Below are 18868 nucleotides of genomic sequence, written 5' to 3'. Positions count from 1 at the left end.
ATATTAATCTATTCCCTTCGTTTAGAAATGTTTTAGTTGATGCCTGAAACTGGGAATAACGTTTTGGTGCAACCACAATCATTCAAAAAACAAAAAACAAGAATAGCAAATGAAAAGAAAGAATTCAATAACCTAAATAGGAAACTGTGTTATGCTAAAAATCATAATCATTGCTCCACCCACTCATGGTTGAAAGCAAAATGAATGCCAAAATCAAAATTTTAAAAAAATCGATGCAATTATGCATGCTTATCATTCAGACAGGACACATTCACGTCTGTTTTTTTTCCTTTTGGAAATTGGGTTTTGTGGAATTTCGAATTTTGTTTTTTTCTTGTTTTTGTTTTCAAAGTTCAATGGTATGATTATTTCACTTTATTATTATTTGCATGTGATTTGAAAACGTTATTTTTGCATGTTTTCGCTTTTCAGAACTTTTCATTTTTACTTGGCCAACTAACATGCACAATTGGCATATGTAAATCAAACAAATGATGTTTATAAGCTTAATTCTTAGAAAAGATGTTAGTCGATTTTAAATCTAGGACATAGAGTCTTTCGATGTGCTGCTGCTGCTGCTGCATCAATTTAATACTATAACCAAATTAAATAAGTTTCATTTTTTTGTTTTTATTATAATGTATTAAGATTTTTACTTCTTTTTTTTCTTTTTCTCTTTCTCAATTCAATTCAAAAAATCGTCACATTTGCTACTACGATTGCTGAATGAAATGAGTATTTCTTTTTACATGATTCACAAGTTTCGGAAAATCGAAATCACTGGATGAACTAAACATATGATATTATTTGATAAATGCCAACACAAAAAAAATTTCTTAAACTTTTAAAAAAATTACATATAAATTTTGAATCCCTTGTATTTCGTTTGATTTTGTTTATAAATCATGCATACTGCATTTAATTGTCATCCTTGCAAAAATGACACTTTATGCTCTTTCGCTCAATTATCATTTCGAACTCCTAATACTCTCTCATTCAAGACAACTTTCATGGTTACATAAATACTGGTATCGCTTTAAATGCAATAGTGAAAATAAAGAAATAATATGGCATAAAAAATTCATGATTCTTGTTCTGATAGCGAAAAAAAATTAAATTACTTAAACATTAAGACTATGTATTTATTGTCCATAATTTATTTCAATCACTTTTCAAATAGGACTCGAGTGGGTTGGGACCTTTGAGTTTCAAGGCGCTCTGTGTCGGTCGTTGTTGATCTGAATAAGAGAAATGTGTTTTTTTATGAATATGCTGTTTTAATTATTCATTTTGTGCACGTACTTGTGTCAGATGTTTTTGATTTGTGCACATTCGTTTGCACCTGAAGACAATTCAGCCACTCAGATAAGGTAATCCGTTTATCATTATTTACATCACAATATCGTGGCATTTTTTTGCCACATTTTTTCAATACACTGGAAGGAAGAAACAAATACAAAAATAAGGAATTCAACAGAGAGAAAAAACAATAAATTCCGTGACTAAAATCTAGGTCATGAAGAAAGAGTATTTTATGCAAACCTTGCAGCGGTGACAAGCTCTCGAAATATTTTCCATTCTTTTCGTTCCCAAATTTTATTCTTATTTTTGTCAATTAGTACAAAACTCAAAGTGGCCACTCTTTCATCTTCGCTCGACCAATTTGTTGCATTGGCACTGAAAGTTATAAAAATAAACTTTACCTATGATACACTCAATATAAAAGGTGAAATAACAGTAAAAAAATGCATACCTATTGGCTGTGGCAACCTGAGACCGCAAAAACTCCTTGAGCTCTTTGAGAAATTCAAGTTTTCGCGGTTCTGGACATCCTTTCATCGGCCTCGAAACATTTATTGCACAATCCGGTCGACCATCTTTAATGGATGTGCCTGGTATATTTTTGCCAGTATCTTCGTGAACGCACCAACAGTACCCAACCGAACGATAGCATTGAATTCGTTGATAACGTCCATCAGATGTACATTCGGGTATGTACGCCTGAGCACCATTCTGTGGGATTTTTTTTATATCGGATTTATGAATGAGTTCTTAAAAATACGAAGTAATAAAATGTTGCGCATACTTTTTGTTCATCCAATGCAGCTGCTCGATCGGTTAGGCAATCAGATTCAGTGTCGGCTTCGCGTAATACTGGATCAGTTTCCACAATTGTTTTCGATCGAAGCACTGTTTTATATTTAAATAAACAAACAAATTAAAATATTATGCGCATTTAAATAAGTCGAAACAAGTAAACACCACACATCATTAAATGAAGCGATGAAAAGAGAAACAGAGCTGAACAATGATATAAGTATGTCACATAAGATAAATGAAAACATACGTACGGTATACGGGTGGATATGGTGTAACTGGTGTGAAAAATGGAAATGTTTTACGATCATTGGTGTGGTCATCATCGTCATCATCGTCATCGTATTCATCCTCTCCGCTTTCCTCATAATCATCGCCACCTGGTAGTCCGCTGGTATTGTGATCCGCTGTATTGAATTCGAAAACGAAAACAAAACGGAATAAAAGTATATGCAAATGTGCAAGGTTGTATATTAATAGTGAATGACTGATTAGATGTATCTATAATGGAACTTATTCAAAATTGTCTACTCACGAATGTACTTTTCCCTTGTTAAGCAATTCAACCATTCTTGTCGCGACAGTTTTTCATCGAAATCAGAATCACAGCTAAGCTGTTTGCCAAAAAGACGAGCACATCGTTTTGGTTTTACTGCCTATACCAAAATATACCAATAATCAATAGCATTTACATGAATAAATGTATTCATTCAAATTTTAAATTATAGTTTCCAAAATCGAATTTACCTTTCGTACCAATCGCCTCATCTCTCGGAATTCCAACTTATGTATTTTATCGTCTTTGTTGACATCCAATTGGTTAAATTTCCAATCAAGGACGATATTATCGGTCGGCATATTTTCCATTGGATGAGCTCGACTGTATTCACCGTAGAAACTTTTTAATAAATTACTGTTAAATAAACGTTGATCATTTCGTCGACAGACACGGCTACGATTTTTTGTTCGATTAACACTTTGAGTTCGTGCTGGTGATCGTCGAATATTCACTTTACCGATTTTCGGGCATATTGGTTTACCTAAGGGGAGAATCACAAAAGAAAAGAATAGAATTCATTTAAAATAATCGACAAATAATCAAAAAAGAATCAATAAGAATTGATAAATAATATTGGTTTACCACTTGTTGTCGTCGTATTCGGTATTGGTTTACCTTGACCATCCGAACACCAACAACCCGCACCTCCCATACACTGAATCGCTGCATATGTGCCATCGGATCGACATCTTGGCACAAATTTCTTATGTGATGACGATCGATGTGCTATCGCATATGTACGAGTTTCCAGACACTCTGTGTACGAATAATATTCTACATATTATTGACGAAAAAAGATTTAAAAATTTTATTTAATATTTGGTTTGTCAACAACATTAAAAGTAATTAAATCAAAACATAAATTATGAATGATAAAGTAGAAAAGAAAATAAAGAGAGGACGTCATAATCCAAAAATAAATCCACTTGACTTTGCAATTCATAAATTCTTTAAATCAATTGACTGAATGTGCTTTGTTTTTTTTTTTTTTCGTTAAAACCGAAAAGAAAATTGCGTTTTCGAATTGTTGTTTAAGTATATATTTTTTTTTCGAGTCGGAAATGAAAATACCTTTGCATGGACCACGATGTTTCAAACTCGCTTTGTGGCCGGCACATTGTGCTCGAAGTAAATGACATCGTGTGGTATAGGTTTGATTGTCCGTGCCGCAAACGGCTCTTGCTTTTGATTCGTCACATTCGATTTCCTTGGACGTACAATTAAATCTGTGTATCTGTGTAAAAAAAAACGGAAAGAAAAGAAATCAAATTAACCATATTTTATTTGCTAAATTAAATTCTTGTTTGATATAAACCAAATTCACAGTCTTAAACTGAAGAACGATTCGTCATTTTTTTAAATATACACTTCAAACTACACATGCAACAACTGAACTGAAATAATGGTATAAGCTAATTACTTGGTGTTTAAAAATCATTTCATTCGACGATGTAATAAAGATGCGAAACAAATATTTGATTCATCTGTTAAACAAACATATGCGTCAGCTGTCGACTGACGGCAAAAGAACTCTCTGATGAGATGAGGAAATGCCAGATATTATATACTGTTTTTGAATGTTACTCGTTTTTCATTACATTTAGTAAATTGCAATTGAGAAGAACGCGCACAAACACACACACACACTTAATATATCGACATTTTTTTGTTAAATAAAGTGATATAATGCAGACGCGAACAATCAAAGCAATGAAAACAACAACAAAAACTGCACACGCTATCGAAATATGATCTCTGTTGATGATCCCAATTTAAGAACCAATTCTATTGAATTGTTTTTCAGATGCAATCGTAATAGTGCAAATGAATCAAGTGAGAAAATCAATTCAACTTCTTTCTATGTATTTTAATATCCATATGGAGTGTGGAGTACAATTATTGGACCCGAAAAAAGAAAACAAGAAGTGTTTTACACAAACACATCGAATCGAAAAGGCGCCGTTATTATCATTATTTTAAATTAATATATGAATTATTTGTCCATATTTACACACTTTGTTCTTATTTATTTCGTTAATTCTTATTTTGCCGCTAGTGTATATTACTGGAGAATTTGCAATCGCGATCACATATCGATAATCGCGTCTATGGCATTTGATTAGAATCTATTTTCAGGTAAGAGGTTATATTGTTATACGCGCATAAATTACCGATCGAATCGCTTTAAATACTGGATACGTTATTATATCAGTTGAATTGAGGCAAATATATACACACTCACATACACACAACTGCATAGATATTTGATTATAGTATCCAATGTACACAATTCGAATGGAATGATGTCCATTATCTAACACGTCAACAAACCAAACGAATTCAAATGACAGTGAACAGCAGTGTTTCTATTTATACTTATTTAACAGTCAATACATACATCTATTTATCACATTTATGTGCTGTAATATATTTAAAATAAATGTTGAAACGGGCAGCACTAGCAGCAGGAGAAAAAATCGTTGACGCCATGTCGCCAATTATAATTTTTATAATAAACATATTATTTCATTTTCTATTTGGTTTTTCGTACACAAATTTTCTTGCTCTTGTCGCGTATTCTACAACAATGTTGTGTATTTAAGTAGCGCGAAGTGTATGAAGTCAGCATTTATAAAATATTTCGTGAACTGTGTGTTCGTTCGACTGTCTTGTTGTTGTTGTCGTTGTTGTTGTTTTTTCATCTTCATCTGGTTTGCTGTGTGTCCAGAAAAAAAGAACTGACAATAAATTATTGAGAGGCAAAGCGCACAGGAGCGCTAACCGAAATAGTCATTCAATTTCATATAACAACAACAAATATCAAACTAGAATAAAATTTACAGCTTTTCTGCGAATAAACGAAACTTAATTCTTTTCGATTTTAGTTGAATCTAAAGAAACAATATGCTATCAACATGCACTTGTCAATCTATTGAAAATAGTCACACACACACACACAGAGAGAGAGAGAGAGAGAGAAAATTATATCGGAGCCGACAAATTACAATATAAACCCCTAACTAGACCCGGAACAGACGACGAATTAATTCAGTCTGCAGTAACATTTTTTATGTTTTTTTTTTTTATTTTTTGCGTGTAGTTTCTTTGTCATTGTTATTTTTGGCGATCAGCTGTAAGGTCGATTGTTTATAGCTTAGAAAACTTTATCACGAAATAAACATCCGTCACCATACGAAACAACGAATTGTGGAAGAGAAAAAAAGTAAAAAAGAAACGTTATACACATAACAAATTAATGATCGGCACCAATAAAAAAAATGTGAGGAAACCCCAAAAAGTGCCGATAAAATCGATTCGTTAAAATATAATCGAATGAGGTGTCAAATTGATTGCTACTTGAACAATTAAATCACCAGATATAACAAAATCTTTTTATCATTTACTTATTTACGGTGTTTTCTTCATTGCTCCTGCACACAATGGAAAAGCCATTAGAATTAATATGCAGGAATTCGCTAACGTCGCAAATCCGTTTCTTATCGGACTGGATATTTTATAGTTTATACAACATTTTTTTCTCTTTCTCCCTCTCGATCATCTACGTGATTGTCATTTCATAGCGCTGGAATTTCATGTTTTTTATATGCGGTCATTTTTGAATCAATAAAACACCGAATAATAGCTTATTCCTAAATGATTTATATTTTCTACATTGTTACCAGTTCTTCTTAAATGTAACATTTAAAGTTTTCTTGATTTGAAAACGGTCATTTTTACGTACTCGATTGATGTGTAAATTATTGTATGTAGTTGCAACGCTTTATTCGATTAATTCAATTAGATTAAAACCATATTATTTTGCTTGCCAATCAAAGATAGCTCGGTCTTAGTTACGCTATGACGTTGAATGCGTAAATAAATCGCACTCTTGCTTCCTTAACAATAAGCAAAAGAACTTGAACTGTCCACTCTAATTAAATGTTTCCGTGATAAATTATTCAGATGAAGTCAAGTAAAGTGTTTGAATGTGTGTTCGTGTGACCAATTTACAGTGTATTTAATGTTGCACTTTGAATACCAGACATTGAATATATACTTCGATTATTGACCAATTCTCCAAATAAATTCAAAATTATCTATATAAATGCAAAGTTGGTTAGTAAGATTTGAGCGTGCGCCCGCGCAAGAGCATACACAAAAGCATATTAATTTGAATCTTTTATTACTTTCAGTATCACATTTAACAATTTTCCGTTCGAAAACATAACGATCAAATCATTTATAGAGTGTCGTTTGCAACAGCTTTAAACACCATTGCTTTTGAACTATATGTTGAATAAAACGATAAAAGAAATTCACCATAACATAGACTCTACTTGATAAATAAAGAGAAAAAATAAATAAATGGTGTGAATAGAGTCCGAATAAATATTTAGTCGTCTGACCTTTAAACCGGGCATTAAACCAAATCGCGCAAGTGTGTTGCAATCGAAATGGTAGTTTAAACCGTTAAACGAAACAATTATCGTCAATTCCGGAGGTTTAATAATCATCACTTTAAGTGTTTTGTTAGACTTGTACGCTGTGACGTACTGCTTAGTGTCTGATTCATTTCCATATTTAGGCAAATGAATTACTTTTTTTTTCACAATGGACGAAAATAAAACTGAGATCAAAATGCCGAAGCATGCGTGGAATACAGTCGAATAAAATATACAGCCGAAAAGTCGATGTTCCTTACATAAATAACAAAAGGATAAAGTAATAACGCATAATCTAATAATCCAATATAAAAAATATCAAACAGCATTTAATCACATGTAAAAAAAAATCTAAAAACTAATATAGTGTTTTTGTTTAGCAATATTAGATATGGGCCTTGGCGGATTCAAATTGACTATTCCGACGGACTTTACTACAATACACTTTGCCAATGAACCAAAAGAAAGCAGAAAGAAGATCAATTGACGAAAAGTTCGAAAAACCTTGTGTGTCGCACATTCATATATTTGCCGCATGGCCACAAGTACAAATTAATATAAACATAAACAGAAGCAAATGAAGGCGATTTAATAATTTAATGAAGTGTTTGTGCATTACTCCTACTTGACGAACTCGATGTGGCAAAATCAAATTATATGCACACACACACACACACACAAACACACTGCAACGGATCCTCTTTTGCTATCATTCAAGAGTATAAATTGCATTTGATTATATCCATTCCGATGGTTATCGTGTACGGAGAGTAATTTCTTGGTGAAATCGACAAATCGGCAAGGAAATGCGTGGCAATTGCAATTGTTATGCATATTCAAAACATTGTATTTTTGCATATTAAAAGCACAAAATTTTTCCAAATAAATTTTTATATGATAAAAACAAACTGGTTCTAGCTACTTACCGTTCGTTCTGTTTGCGTTCCTGTTGATTGTACTGTTGATGCGGATGATAGTAACGACGATGATGATGATGACGACGACGAAATGGATATGCTCATTGAGTGTGGTAACAACAAAGAGATCAGACACATTAAAAACAACATGATTTTGAATTTCTGGAAATCGACAGAAAAGGCTATAAGTTGCAAGCAAATTTCATTGTTCATGATATTTTAAAATACACAACAAAAACGATTGATTCGCTCAATAGATGTGTTGCTTTCGTTTTACAACTTTAATGCAAAAAAAATGTGCAAGTTCCTTCTTCTGGGCGATTGTCACTCCAATTCATTGGGCAACTTTTTGCAAGTCAAATCAATTTATAAAAAAAATGAATTCTCATATGCAAAAAGAAACAACAGAAATGTTGATGCTTAAGCCAATGAAATAAATATAAAAAAAAATGTTTTTCTGTTCATTTTGAAAACGAATGCAACACGATCGTAAACTGGTTCCAATTCCATTTTTTCATTGGTCTCCACACTTTTTTTTCTACTTTTATCATTATTATTATTATTGCTTGAGTGGTTTGGTCGCCGTTCATCTCGGCTGGATTCAGATTAACTTTTATTTGCGACATTACATTCTTTCCCCGAACCAAACGAGTGGAGCAGTTTTTTTTGTTGTTCATTGCTAAGTATGAGATTCGAAAATTGCAAGTGATCGGGATGCTTGATGAATGTAACGCAACTTTCTAGTTGTATGCTCTTTATGCCTCTCTCTGGACGTGGGAAACTGGCAAAAGTAACGTAAGTATGAAATTCTTGCGAATATAAAAATTTAAATTTGAGCCGTGAAAGTGAATGTAAACAGAACATTGCTTATGACATATATTTTGGAAATATCCTTCGATAATAGCGAGTCCGACAAAGGAATCTTTTGACAAAAAAAAAAACGAAGAAGAAACTAAACAGCGAAGAGCAGAACAACATTGAGACAAAATGAAATGTGCATATGATTGTGTGTGATGGGCTGAAGATCAGGTCTTCAGTGAAAGAGTGTGTGGAACCAAAGTATAACAACGATGATTGCTTCATTCTTTTTTTTACTTTTGTGTTTTCTCTCTTTGTATCACTCCCTTTCTCTCTCTCTATCTCGTTCTCTTTTTGTTTGGTTACTGCTGTTATTTTTCGTAAGTCCGATGATAATATACCAGAATTTAAGCATTTGTATTCGCATACGTGCCGCATACATGCATATTATACACATTCGTACCAGAAAACAACTGGAGAGCTCTCATCCGAAAACAAGCGACTAAATAAAAACAACATAATAACTGTTGCTGAGAGCCCATACAACAGAATGAGATGGAAACAAGTCAAAGATAGCTTATGGTTAGATAAAAAAAAATAACCATAAAACACTTGTGCAGCTCAAAGAACTGCGAGGGCTTGGAAATGAAAGGAGATGTGAGAGAAATACAGAAAAGCTACCAACAGAAAATTAGAAGTTGAATCCCAAGAAAACGAAATAAAAATCGAAGAAAGAAAACGACAAAGAAGAAGAGAAAAAAAAAGAGTATCCAATCTTTGCTGTTGTATGTTTTCTCCTTTTTTTATTTTTCATTTCGTTTTTGGCCTTTTGAACAGAACACTAAGAAAAAAGACAAAAACGCAGTCCTATGAAGTTGCCGATCATCATCGAGCAGCGAAACGGAGAGCACATAATGCATGTGCGTTGTCGATATTGTTGTGTTGTTGTAGTTTTTTTTCGTATGTTGTTCTGCCTTGTGTGTACACTTCATGCATTTTGTGGCAAATGTGTTAATGCTTATAGGGACCGCGCACAGATAAACAGTGAAGAGAGATTTTGAAAAAGGCAGACATACCGTCGCCAACAACGTTGTCTGTATGAAGAAATTTCGATACAAACTTCCCATGCATTTGTTGATGCACCATATTACCTATGCTATAGTACTGATGTGTGGTAGACGATGCCGAAATATTTAAACGTTTGCTAAAAACTCACAATTGTTTGGTTTTACAATTTAAAAGAAAAAAAATAGTACACATCTTTGAGTTTTTGCACATAGTTTGTTGTTGATTTTCTTTTCGATCGAAAGTTTATGTCAACTCCATCGTTAGTAAGATCGAGTGTTAATAAAAACAATATTAAAGATGTAATATATTGTAATTGTCCATGAGTAGCAGAGCCCATTTTTTTCTTGAATTCGCACACACTCATACAAATTCTCTCAATAAATAAACAGTATACACATTCTCGTGGTTGCCTCAGTATCTCTCTCGTTCATCTTTTACGTGTTCCGTTCACTTCAGACATTATGTCGACATGAGAGCGCAGCAAAGTAGTCGATTCAGCGTACCGATCTGCATGCACTCCAATGCACGTCTCTTGATAACAATATACTCAATGTTGAAAGAATCAGAGACCATGTACAATCTGTTTTTTTGTTGTTATTGTTGTTGTTTGAAAGAGAGACAGCAAAAAAATGAGTAGAAATCTATTTTGTGCACGCATGTCAATTTGTCTTTGCATTGAGACTGAGTGGAAAAATTGATTTCAATAGCGATGTTAGCGTGTCAATGCAAATGCATACATTTTGTTTATTGAACAGACTGAGAGAGAAAAAAGAGCGACAATATGACAAAGAACAAAAATTACGACTAATTTTCCATTCTGAAATAACCTTTGTTTACAAAATGCAATGCCGTATCATGTATACGAAAATAGACAATTTCGAGTTTCGATATATTCTTTTAACCATGCACTCAATGCAGAAATGAAACCAACCGATCACATCGATTTATTTGAACGCAAAAAATTTTCCATTCGATTTACTCGTGTATAGTTTTGTCTCTCTTCATTTTGAAAATAATCTGTCTTTCATTCATTTACACATACAACTTACACATTGACCTCTACATCAATGTTAGAATACCTATTTTAAATTACAATAATAAACTATATATTTGATCATTTGCGTTCAGAACATAAATTTCCATTACGACTTTTCTCATTTGTTTATGGTTTTTTTTTTTTTTTTGCTTATGGTTTGGTGGATCGTGCTAAAAATGGAATGCATTTTGAAAATTGGATTCTAGTTAATACATATTATAGGAACGTAAATTATAAAACGTACGAAGTATAAGAGACTCCGCCTAATTTTTGTCCATAAAACTCGATTATCACAAATAAACTCACGCAAGGAGAGTAGATTTGCTCCGTTTTTTCTTCTTCTTTTTTGTCTTCTTTCTGCTTTGATATACCAAGTGGATGTTGGCTATTGTATCACAAATTTTCAAATTATTTTCAGTATTCTCTCTGATATAACAAATGATCGAATACAATAACAGTATCTCGGTTGGGATATCATCAACGATCTATACGATTTTGAAATCAATAATAATAATAATAATAATTCATACAGCTAAAGTAGCAAATCACATGCCATTACACTAAAAAAAAGACGCATTGAAAAGGAGCCGAAAACGAGAAATAGACTATAATAATCGATATGATGTTATCGTATTTTTTTTTGTTTATTGTTACAATGTGTACGGCGTGTGATGGTTTTTTGGTCTTTTGTGTGCACGTTTTTAGAATTACTTCAATGCGGTTTGTCGAAAATGTATCTTTTGTACATTTTTAATTTACACATTTTTACTTAGATTTCAAATCAATGCTCTTTCGTATTCGTATTCACACAACCATTTTGACATTGCATATCGAAATTTGTGGAATGACAAACACACAACGAAAAACCATAAGTGTCCTAGGAGGGTTCAGAGGATATTATAATTGTAGGATTTTGCATAAACATTAAACCAAAACATATCATATCACGGCAAAATGTGATGTACGCAAACAGTAAAACAATACACCGTGAACTAACTGGGCAATTAGAAAAACAAACACGCAAACAATATTCATGGAAAACTACAGTTTTTTTCTTTTCAATTAGTTCGGAAAGAACATATGCTTATATATGATTGTGTGTTATAATTGGCACCATAATTGTTAAGATATATGACGAAAAACTATATCTTCAGTAAAATGACTATGCTATTCACATTCTATAGCATTGCTGAAGACATTTGGCCGTTATCATTTATCTTTTATCAATTATGTACAATTAAACGTGTGAAAAGAAAACAAACGTTTTACTATGAACCCATCAATAGTAATAGTTATAAATGACAATGCATAGCACATTTTTCTTCTTCTTTGAATTCAAGTGACAATTCTCCAACCGAAGGAATTAACGTTTTTGTACTAATTTATTTTTGTATTCTACATAAAACTACGATAAAAAATTTTTACACTTTTGGTTGATAATGTGATATCAAACTTAGCGTTGCTTTATGATTGTTCGCAAGTAATATGTTGATATGTGATAAAAACACAAAAATCCCATATATGATTGATTGCGCTGCAAAGAAAACTCTTGCCTGGGACTTTAAATCAATTTCATGATCGAATGCATGGCAGCCGTGCAGAAAAAATTACACTCATTCCTTAAGTAGAATTTTGGTTACTTTGATGCAAAAGTTGAACAAAAAAAAACGAAATAGCAAAACTGGCACAAATGTTAATATTCAACACTGAATGACTAAAAAAAATATATAAATCGAAATGAATTTAAATCGATTATAAACAAATACAATAAGCACCGAAACGTTAATCAACGGTATCAAGACGTAAAATTGCAACACTACACACACAAACTTTGAACCGTTTGGCTAGCCAGTCGCATTTAAACTGAGAGAAAAACACCAAAATAAATGATCATAAACACCAGGCAAGGAAAATAATGAATGAGATGAATTGTTGAAACGCAAACGGATGAACGCACAACGAATGAAATGGGTGAAAACTTAACCGGACCGCGAGAGAGCGAGAGAAAAGGTGACGAAGCAAAATATGCAGATATACACAGAGCATAATCACCGAAAAAAAAACACAACACAAAAAAAAACTATATTATGTACACATGTATATTAAAATTTATGTGTATGCCGATCCGATCCACACAACACAGAGAGCAACAAGCTCGAAAACCAATGTGCATTTCGAGAAAGAAACGATCACAAAACGCTAAAATGTACCACAGCCGCACCACACATATAACAACAGATTGGGATATATGAGTGAGTCTAGTGTCGATTTTTTTTTTGTATAGAACACACAATTTGTATGAAAACACCGAGATAGAGAAAGAGAGGAAGAGAGAGAAAAAAAGGTACATATGTGAGTAAATGTACACTTCGTATTGAAATATCGTTAACGATACATGGACACACTATCCGCATTTCGGCTGGTGCTCACATTTTGTTATATCGTACGCCTTAGATTTTTGTGCTCGGCATAATACAGGCCGCAAAGGCTTGTGGACGCGTCGCTCTCCGTGTTAGAGAATTTGACCATCCTTTCTGCAAGTGATCCAATTTTCCTTTAGTGTTTCTTATCTTTATTATTATCGCTTCATTGAAAATTGGATTCAATTATTATTCATAAAAAGTCTTTAATTTTTTATTATATTTCGGGCGATCTTCATGAACTACAAAATGATGTTCAAAATTAGTAAAATGTATCGCAAATAAATTCAAAATATATAACATATTGGGATAATTGTGGCTGGCTTTTGTCAAATGTGCACGTGTTTATATGCATTTAAAAACGATGAATAGTGATGATATTAATAATTGTAAACTTATTGCGAATAAATGTGAAAAATTGAATCTATTTAAAGAAAACGTCCTTTGCAAAGATTTGAACACATGTAGTGCATATTTCAAATATTTGCGCCAATTTCTCGTTTAATTTTTGATGAAATGATGTTGTTAGTATGATTTATTCAAAGAACATAATATATTGTTAAAATATTGTATAATAGATGTAATAATGAATTTGAATTTTGAATAAATATATGCTCATTATCACTCGTTTGTTATAATTCAAATTATTTTCTTTTTTTTTTATTCATGATAGCGGTATAGAAAATTCAAAAATATCTATACAAATACATTTTAAATTAGAAATTAGAAATAATTCCGAACCAAAGGGAAACCGATTTTTAAAAGACAGATGAAAATAATAAACAAATATCAATTAACCTAGTAAATTAATTCTATTCAAGAAGAATAAACATGAATGTAAAGTAAACATTTGGCTTCAGATGGAAATAATTAGTTCAACATTTATAATTCTCGCTGTATACATTTCAATTAAAATTGAATTTATCGCTTGGAAATGGTTCAAATTTAAAATGTTCGACAAAAAATTTTCTCATTCCAATTTCCCATTTTTCCGTAATGTTGTTATTGACACAAGCGCCATGTACGGTTGAGATTTGTGTTGTTGTATTCCAGTTGTCAGTTCAGTACAAATGAGAATTGGAAATAGAAAGAAGTGAATAATAGAATGAGCAACTGTCAAACTGGTTGTGACACACATACATTCCAACGTATATGGTCAATGAATACGTGAATATTGTCATTTTTCATGATGCATGCTAACCATTTGCACCGATTTTGTGTGTGTTTTTTTTTTCATGGCCCCGTATAAATGTCTATAATTTTTGGTGGTGAATGTATTCAATAGTACAGTTCGAATGTTTTTGTATATAAAAAGAGTGAGAAAAAAGTATGTGTTATTATCATTTATAAATTAAGTGGTTAATCAATTCGAAAATTGAATTGGTTTCAAAGTGTGAATAAGTGTAAATATTTGTATGATTTGAAGTGAACACGCCGACGATTTGTTTTTTTCTGTATCAGTTGTTCAGTTACCATATTACCGTAAGCTGAGACGGTTCAAAATCTAAACGAATCTGATTTGAACGCCAAAAAGCAGGTTTTTTGCTGCCTGTAACTTTAAATAAATTGGTGCGATATCTTGTACTTTCTAGTTTTGATATAGTTTTGGACGTATATGTTAAACAGCGAGAAACAAACTTGTTTTCTAATCGTCGAATATTTACAGTTTCATACATAGATACAAGCAGACCTATAAAGAGATTGATGACTACTGATTCAACTGTACATTTTACATAGTTTTTTTTTTTTTACAAAATCCGTGTTTTAAGTTATAAATGTGCAAAATTTTGGTGGAGAATAGCAACGGTATTGATGTTATTTTAATGGTGTTTCATGGAGCATAGACATTATCATCGATACAATCGTATAAGAATGATTGGCGTACATTTGTTTATTGTATTTGTTACGTTTGGTTTTGTGGAAAATTCTGTTATACGACAAGAAGGCGAACAAGCACAAAGTTTGTATGACAGCAATGATAAAGTCTTTGTACTGACACATGAAAATTTCTATCAAACCATTTACGATCAACCATATGCCAGCAATGTTGAATTTTACAACTCGTTTTGTGGCTTCTGCCGAAACTTCGCACCGATTTACAAAGCGTGGGCTGCAGAAGTGCACGCGTGGAAAGATGTTATTCGAGTGTCTGCCATTGATTGTGCTGATGATGCAAACAACGATATTTGTCGTGACATGGAAATTATGCGATATCCAACATTGAAATTCTTTCCACCATTCTATCGAAATGAGACGAACCATTTGGGAATTGAAGTGCAACATGCACCAATGACAGTGGGTGAACCACATCTGATAGCATTGCTGGCAAATTCAACATCAGCACCAAGTTCATGGCCAAATTTACAACCAATTAGCGCAACATATGGCGTTTTTGCCGGTGTACCATCGACGGTTGAGTATGTATTTATGGTGTTGGACTCAAAAAATGATTCGATTATTGCGCCCAAAGTTGCCTTGGATCTAAACAGTTTAAATAGTTATGCGCAAGTACGTCAACTACACGCAACAGACGCTCAACGGCTTGGTTTAACTATTCCATCTGCCGTTTATGTGGGTGTGAGAAGTTTAAATCACGTCGAATTAGTAAAACAAGCGTCAGAACTAAATCACACTCTCGTTCGAACAGCCATTGAAGAATTCTTAATATCAAAAGGAGTGAAGATGAATCAACTGCAAAACATATCGAAAATTTCACCAAATTTGAATACAGCAACGAGCCAAACAAACGAAAGAGATTTGGCTATCATTGAATATGTAAAAGGGAATCCAGGAATTGTGTTCCAAACAGATTTGGAGTCAGCCATACGGTTCGCTGTTTTTCATGAACTGACAAAATACAATAGCATGAATGACGAACAAATTACAGCTCTCAAGCATTTCTTATGGGTTCTGCAGAAGTAAGATATTTCTGTTTCTAATTTTATCACTCGCCAAATAAATTATCTCCAGAAACCTCATTCTAAATCGAATTCAGATGACATTATTTGTTCAGATGTTCATGTGTTAAATAAATTAACAAATACGTTTCGTTCGATTCGTATGACCAATCTAAATTTAATTTAAAATATAAATCAAAATTCTAGATGATTGTTGGCTTAATTGTTTCTTTAAAAAATAATAATAATCGTACAATTTTCAATTGCAGATATTCACCCCTAGGCGACAACGGTCAGAGATTTTTGTCTGACCTGAATGTATACGTAAACAGTGTGACGCAGTTGAATGGCAAAACGTTGAGCAGCAAAATGAAAGAACTCGAGAAAATACATCAACCAGTATTTTCGTCATCAAAATGGGTTGGTTGTAAACCATCGGTTGCCGGACGTCGTGGATTTTCTTGTGGCCTTTGGCAACTATTCCACTATTTAACGGTACAAGCCAGCAATTCAGATCGATCTCACGATGCTCTAGAAGTTTTGCAAGCAATTCATGGTTTTGTAAAACACTATTTCGGTTGTACGCACTGCAGTAAACACTTTCAGGAAATGTCCGATCGTAATGGTATTTGGCAAGTGGCCACTAAAGAAGAAGCGGTTTTGTGGTTATGGACAGCACACAATGAAGTGAATCAACGATTATCGGGTGATGCAACAGAAGATCCAGCTTTTCCAAAAATTCAATATCCATCACAACGAGAATGTCCACAATGCTATCAACAAATTGTTGCACCCACACCAGCCGGTTTTATACTTCATTGGCATCCAAGTGAAGTGCTTTACTATTTGCGTCGCGTTTATTCGCTATTCAATTTGAGCCGTTATGGTGTTGACGATGAAAGTGTGTTACCGCAAATGTTATCCAGTGTGTACACATCAAAATTGCAAAATTCAAATAACACCGGATATACGGGCGCATTTTCCGAAATTGATGTACGTATGGGCATTTTATTATATGCATTCTGCATGCTCATCATTGTTGTAGCAGTAAAATTGTTCCTACAGCGCGGTTACCGAAAAAAAATTTATACCCACGACTTTTTGGGTAAATTATGATTACTGCAACCAAATACCAATTCTTTAAAAAAAAATGTATCAACAATTTAACAAAAATAAGAAAAACATCATCAACAACAACACACTATTACAGTTCACACTGATTTCAATTATTTTATTGTAAATTATAATCAAGTAAACACTGACCAGCTGTTTACTATTTGCACAGTGTAGATATTTATGTATATTTAGTCAATCGAGTCAATGTAGAAAAATACACATGGCCTATAAGGCAAACACTTGCATTGGTTGTAAATATTGAGAGAGATTCGTGATATGCGTACATTTTTATGTTCATTATTAGGATGATATTTAATGATGAAAATATGATCTGTACAAATTTTAAATGAAAGAAATTGTTAAGTAAACTACAATTGTAACCATTAGATATCGAACAATATTGAATGATTTAAGCTGTCTGTTTGAGATCGATTTTTTTCTGCTTGAGTCGATTACTCGTTAAAGATCAACTCTGTTAGAGTTGCATTTTGTGAAACATTTGATATTATGTTGCAGTTAAGAACAATTAATTAGACTCCGAACAATTTTTCAATTTATAAACAACTATAAGGCATGCAAATAAATTAAAGGAAATATTAATTAAATTAATATAAAATGGCCATGACAATGGCATGTGTGTATTAATGTTTAATTCGTTTAAAGAGATCTCACGATTGAATAATTTGATATAATTTTGAACCATTGAAGGTAAGTATCATATCATTTTTCTGCGCATTTTAAAACTAAAAGTTTTTAACTCTTCATTGAAATGTTCTAGCACTAAGGTTGTGCACAAACAAGAACATAAACATAAATATCTATCAAATGCACACAGATGTTTTTTCTAACATTTCACCTTAACTTTTGTAAATATTCAAATATTCATACAAATCTGATGTGGTTGCACATTGTTAACCGACATTTTTTTTATAATTTTGACAAAATTTGGTTTTCAATGCTTTCAGTGTTGTTTTTCTTTTTCATATACTAAAAATAGATTATCTTAGATAGATATTAGTTATGTATCTAATCTATCTGCAGTATACACGTATATAAAAAAACATTGTTCAATAGTAAAAAAAACATCTTGTCCTTTGTGCTTGTGAAATGAATATTATTATTAATTTTATGAACACGTCAAAGTGATAATGAATTTCTGCGTATTACGACACAAGAAAACCCAAAAAAATCCAATATTGCATAATCAATGGTATGTACACCATGGAAGATTTTTCTTAATCATCCAGTAAAGTTCATCTACTCAATTAGTATAATAACATGCATTATTATTTGCTGAGGCCCAATTTTCTATTTCTGATGATTTCTTCAAATCTTATTATAAAAAAAAAATGCTGACGCTACTCGATAACAGTGCTGATATTTCACAAAATGTAGCTGATATCAGTTGTGATGAATGTCAACAATGACTAATATGTAAAACGTAACCGTTTTTTTTAGTTTAGATTTAGTTTAACAGAAAAAACAAAGATGACAAAATGTATACAAACATTTTTTTTT

At 32.5% G+C, this 18868-nt stretch overlaps 2 protein-coding genes across 6 annotated transcripts; one reads left to right on the top strand and one right to left on the bottom strand.

Moving 5' to 3' along the window:
- Positions 1-283: 283 nt before the first annotated feature.
- LOC116339016 (SPARC-related modular calcium-binding protein 1) lies at positions 284-12679 on the bottom strand. Of its 4 annotated transcripts, none has more exons than XM_031764617.1 (12): positions 12343-12679; positions 8025-8177; positions 3728-3890; positions 3239-3412; positions 2845-3137; positions 2633-2753; positions 2352-2504; positions 2087-2190; positions 1754-2013; positions 1543-1677; positions 1303-1436; positions 284-1238 (listed from the first exon to the last, which is right to left on the bottom strand). In XM_031764617.1, the coding sequence occupies exons 2-12, from the start codon at positions 8163-8165 to the stop codon at positions 1162-1164; spliced, it is 1755 nt and encodes a 584-aa protein (XP_031620477.1). In that variant the 5' UTR covers positions 8166-8177; positions 12343-12679; the 3' UTR covers positions 284-1161. The 4 variants fall into 4 exon arrangements, with proteins under 4 accessions (XP_031620477.1, XP_031620475.1, XP_031620476.1 ...); XM_031764615.1 differs by having other exon boundaries at positions 3239-3430; positions 12345-12679; XM_031764616.1 differs by having other exon boundaries at positions 3239-3430; positions 12471-12679.
- Positions 12680-14699: 2020 nt separating this feature from the next.
- On the top strand, positions 14700-17966 carry LOC116339015 (sulfhydryl oxidase 1). Of its 2 annotated transcripts, XM_031764614.1 has the most exons (3): positions 14700-14906; positions 15004-16255; positions 16504-17966. In XM_031764614.1, exons 2-3 carry the CDS (start codon positions 15171-15173, stop codon positions 17348-17350), a joined length of 1932 nt encoding a protein of 643 aa, XP_031620474.1. In that variant the 5' UTR covers positions 14700-14906; positions 15004-15170; the 3' UTR covers positions 17351-17966. The 2 variants fall into 2 exon arrangements, with proteins under 2 accessions (XP_031620474.1, XP_031620473.1); XM_031764613.1 differs by having other exon boundaries at positions 14700-16255.
- The last annotated feature ends 902 nt before the right edge of the window (positions 17967-18868 follow it).

The sequence above is a fragment of the Contarinia nasturtii genome, unplaced genomic scaffold, assembly GCF_009176525.2.
Source record: "Contarinia nasturtii isolate CC-2019 unplaced genomic scaffold, AAFC_CNas_1.1 Cnas_scaffold_493, whole genome shotgun sequence".
Taxonomy (NCBI): Eukaryota; Metazoa; Arthropoda; class Insecta; order Diptera; family Cecidomyiidae; genus Contarinia; species Contarinia nasturtii.
Note: the sequence above shows the minus strand (reverse complement) of the source record. Positions and strands in the feature narration are given on the sequence as shown.

Excerpts from the sequence above, each read along its gene's own strand:
- LOC116339016 (XM_031764615.1), bottom strand. The coding sequence starts at position 8,165 with ATGTTGTTTTTAATGTGTCTGATCTCTTTGTTGTTACCACACTCAATG. Across the intron at positions 2,505-2,632 it reads AACAAGGGAAAAGTACATTC|CGGATCACAATACCAGCGGA; the intron begins GTGAGTAGACAA and ends AATTCAATACAG. Across the intron at positions 1,678-1,753 it reads CAGGTTGCCACAGCCAATAG|TGCCAATGCAACAAATTGGT; the intron begins GTATGCATTTTT and ends TATAACTTTCAG.
- LOC116339015 (XM_031764614.1), top strand. The coding sequence starts at position 15,171 with ATGGAGCATAGACATTATCATCGATACAATCGTATAAGAATGATTGGC. Across the intron at positions 16,256-16,503 it reads TTCTTATGGGTTCTGCAGAA|ATATTCACCCCTAGGCGACA; the intron begins GTAAGATATTTC and ends TTTCAATTGCAG.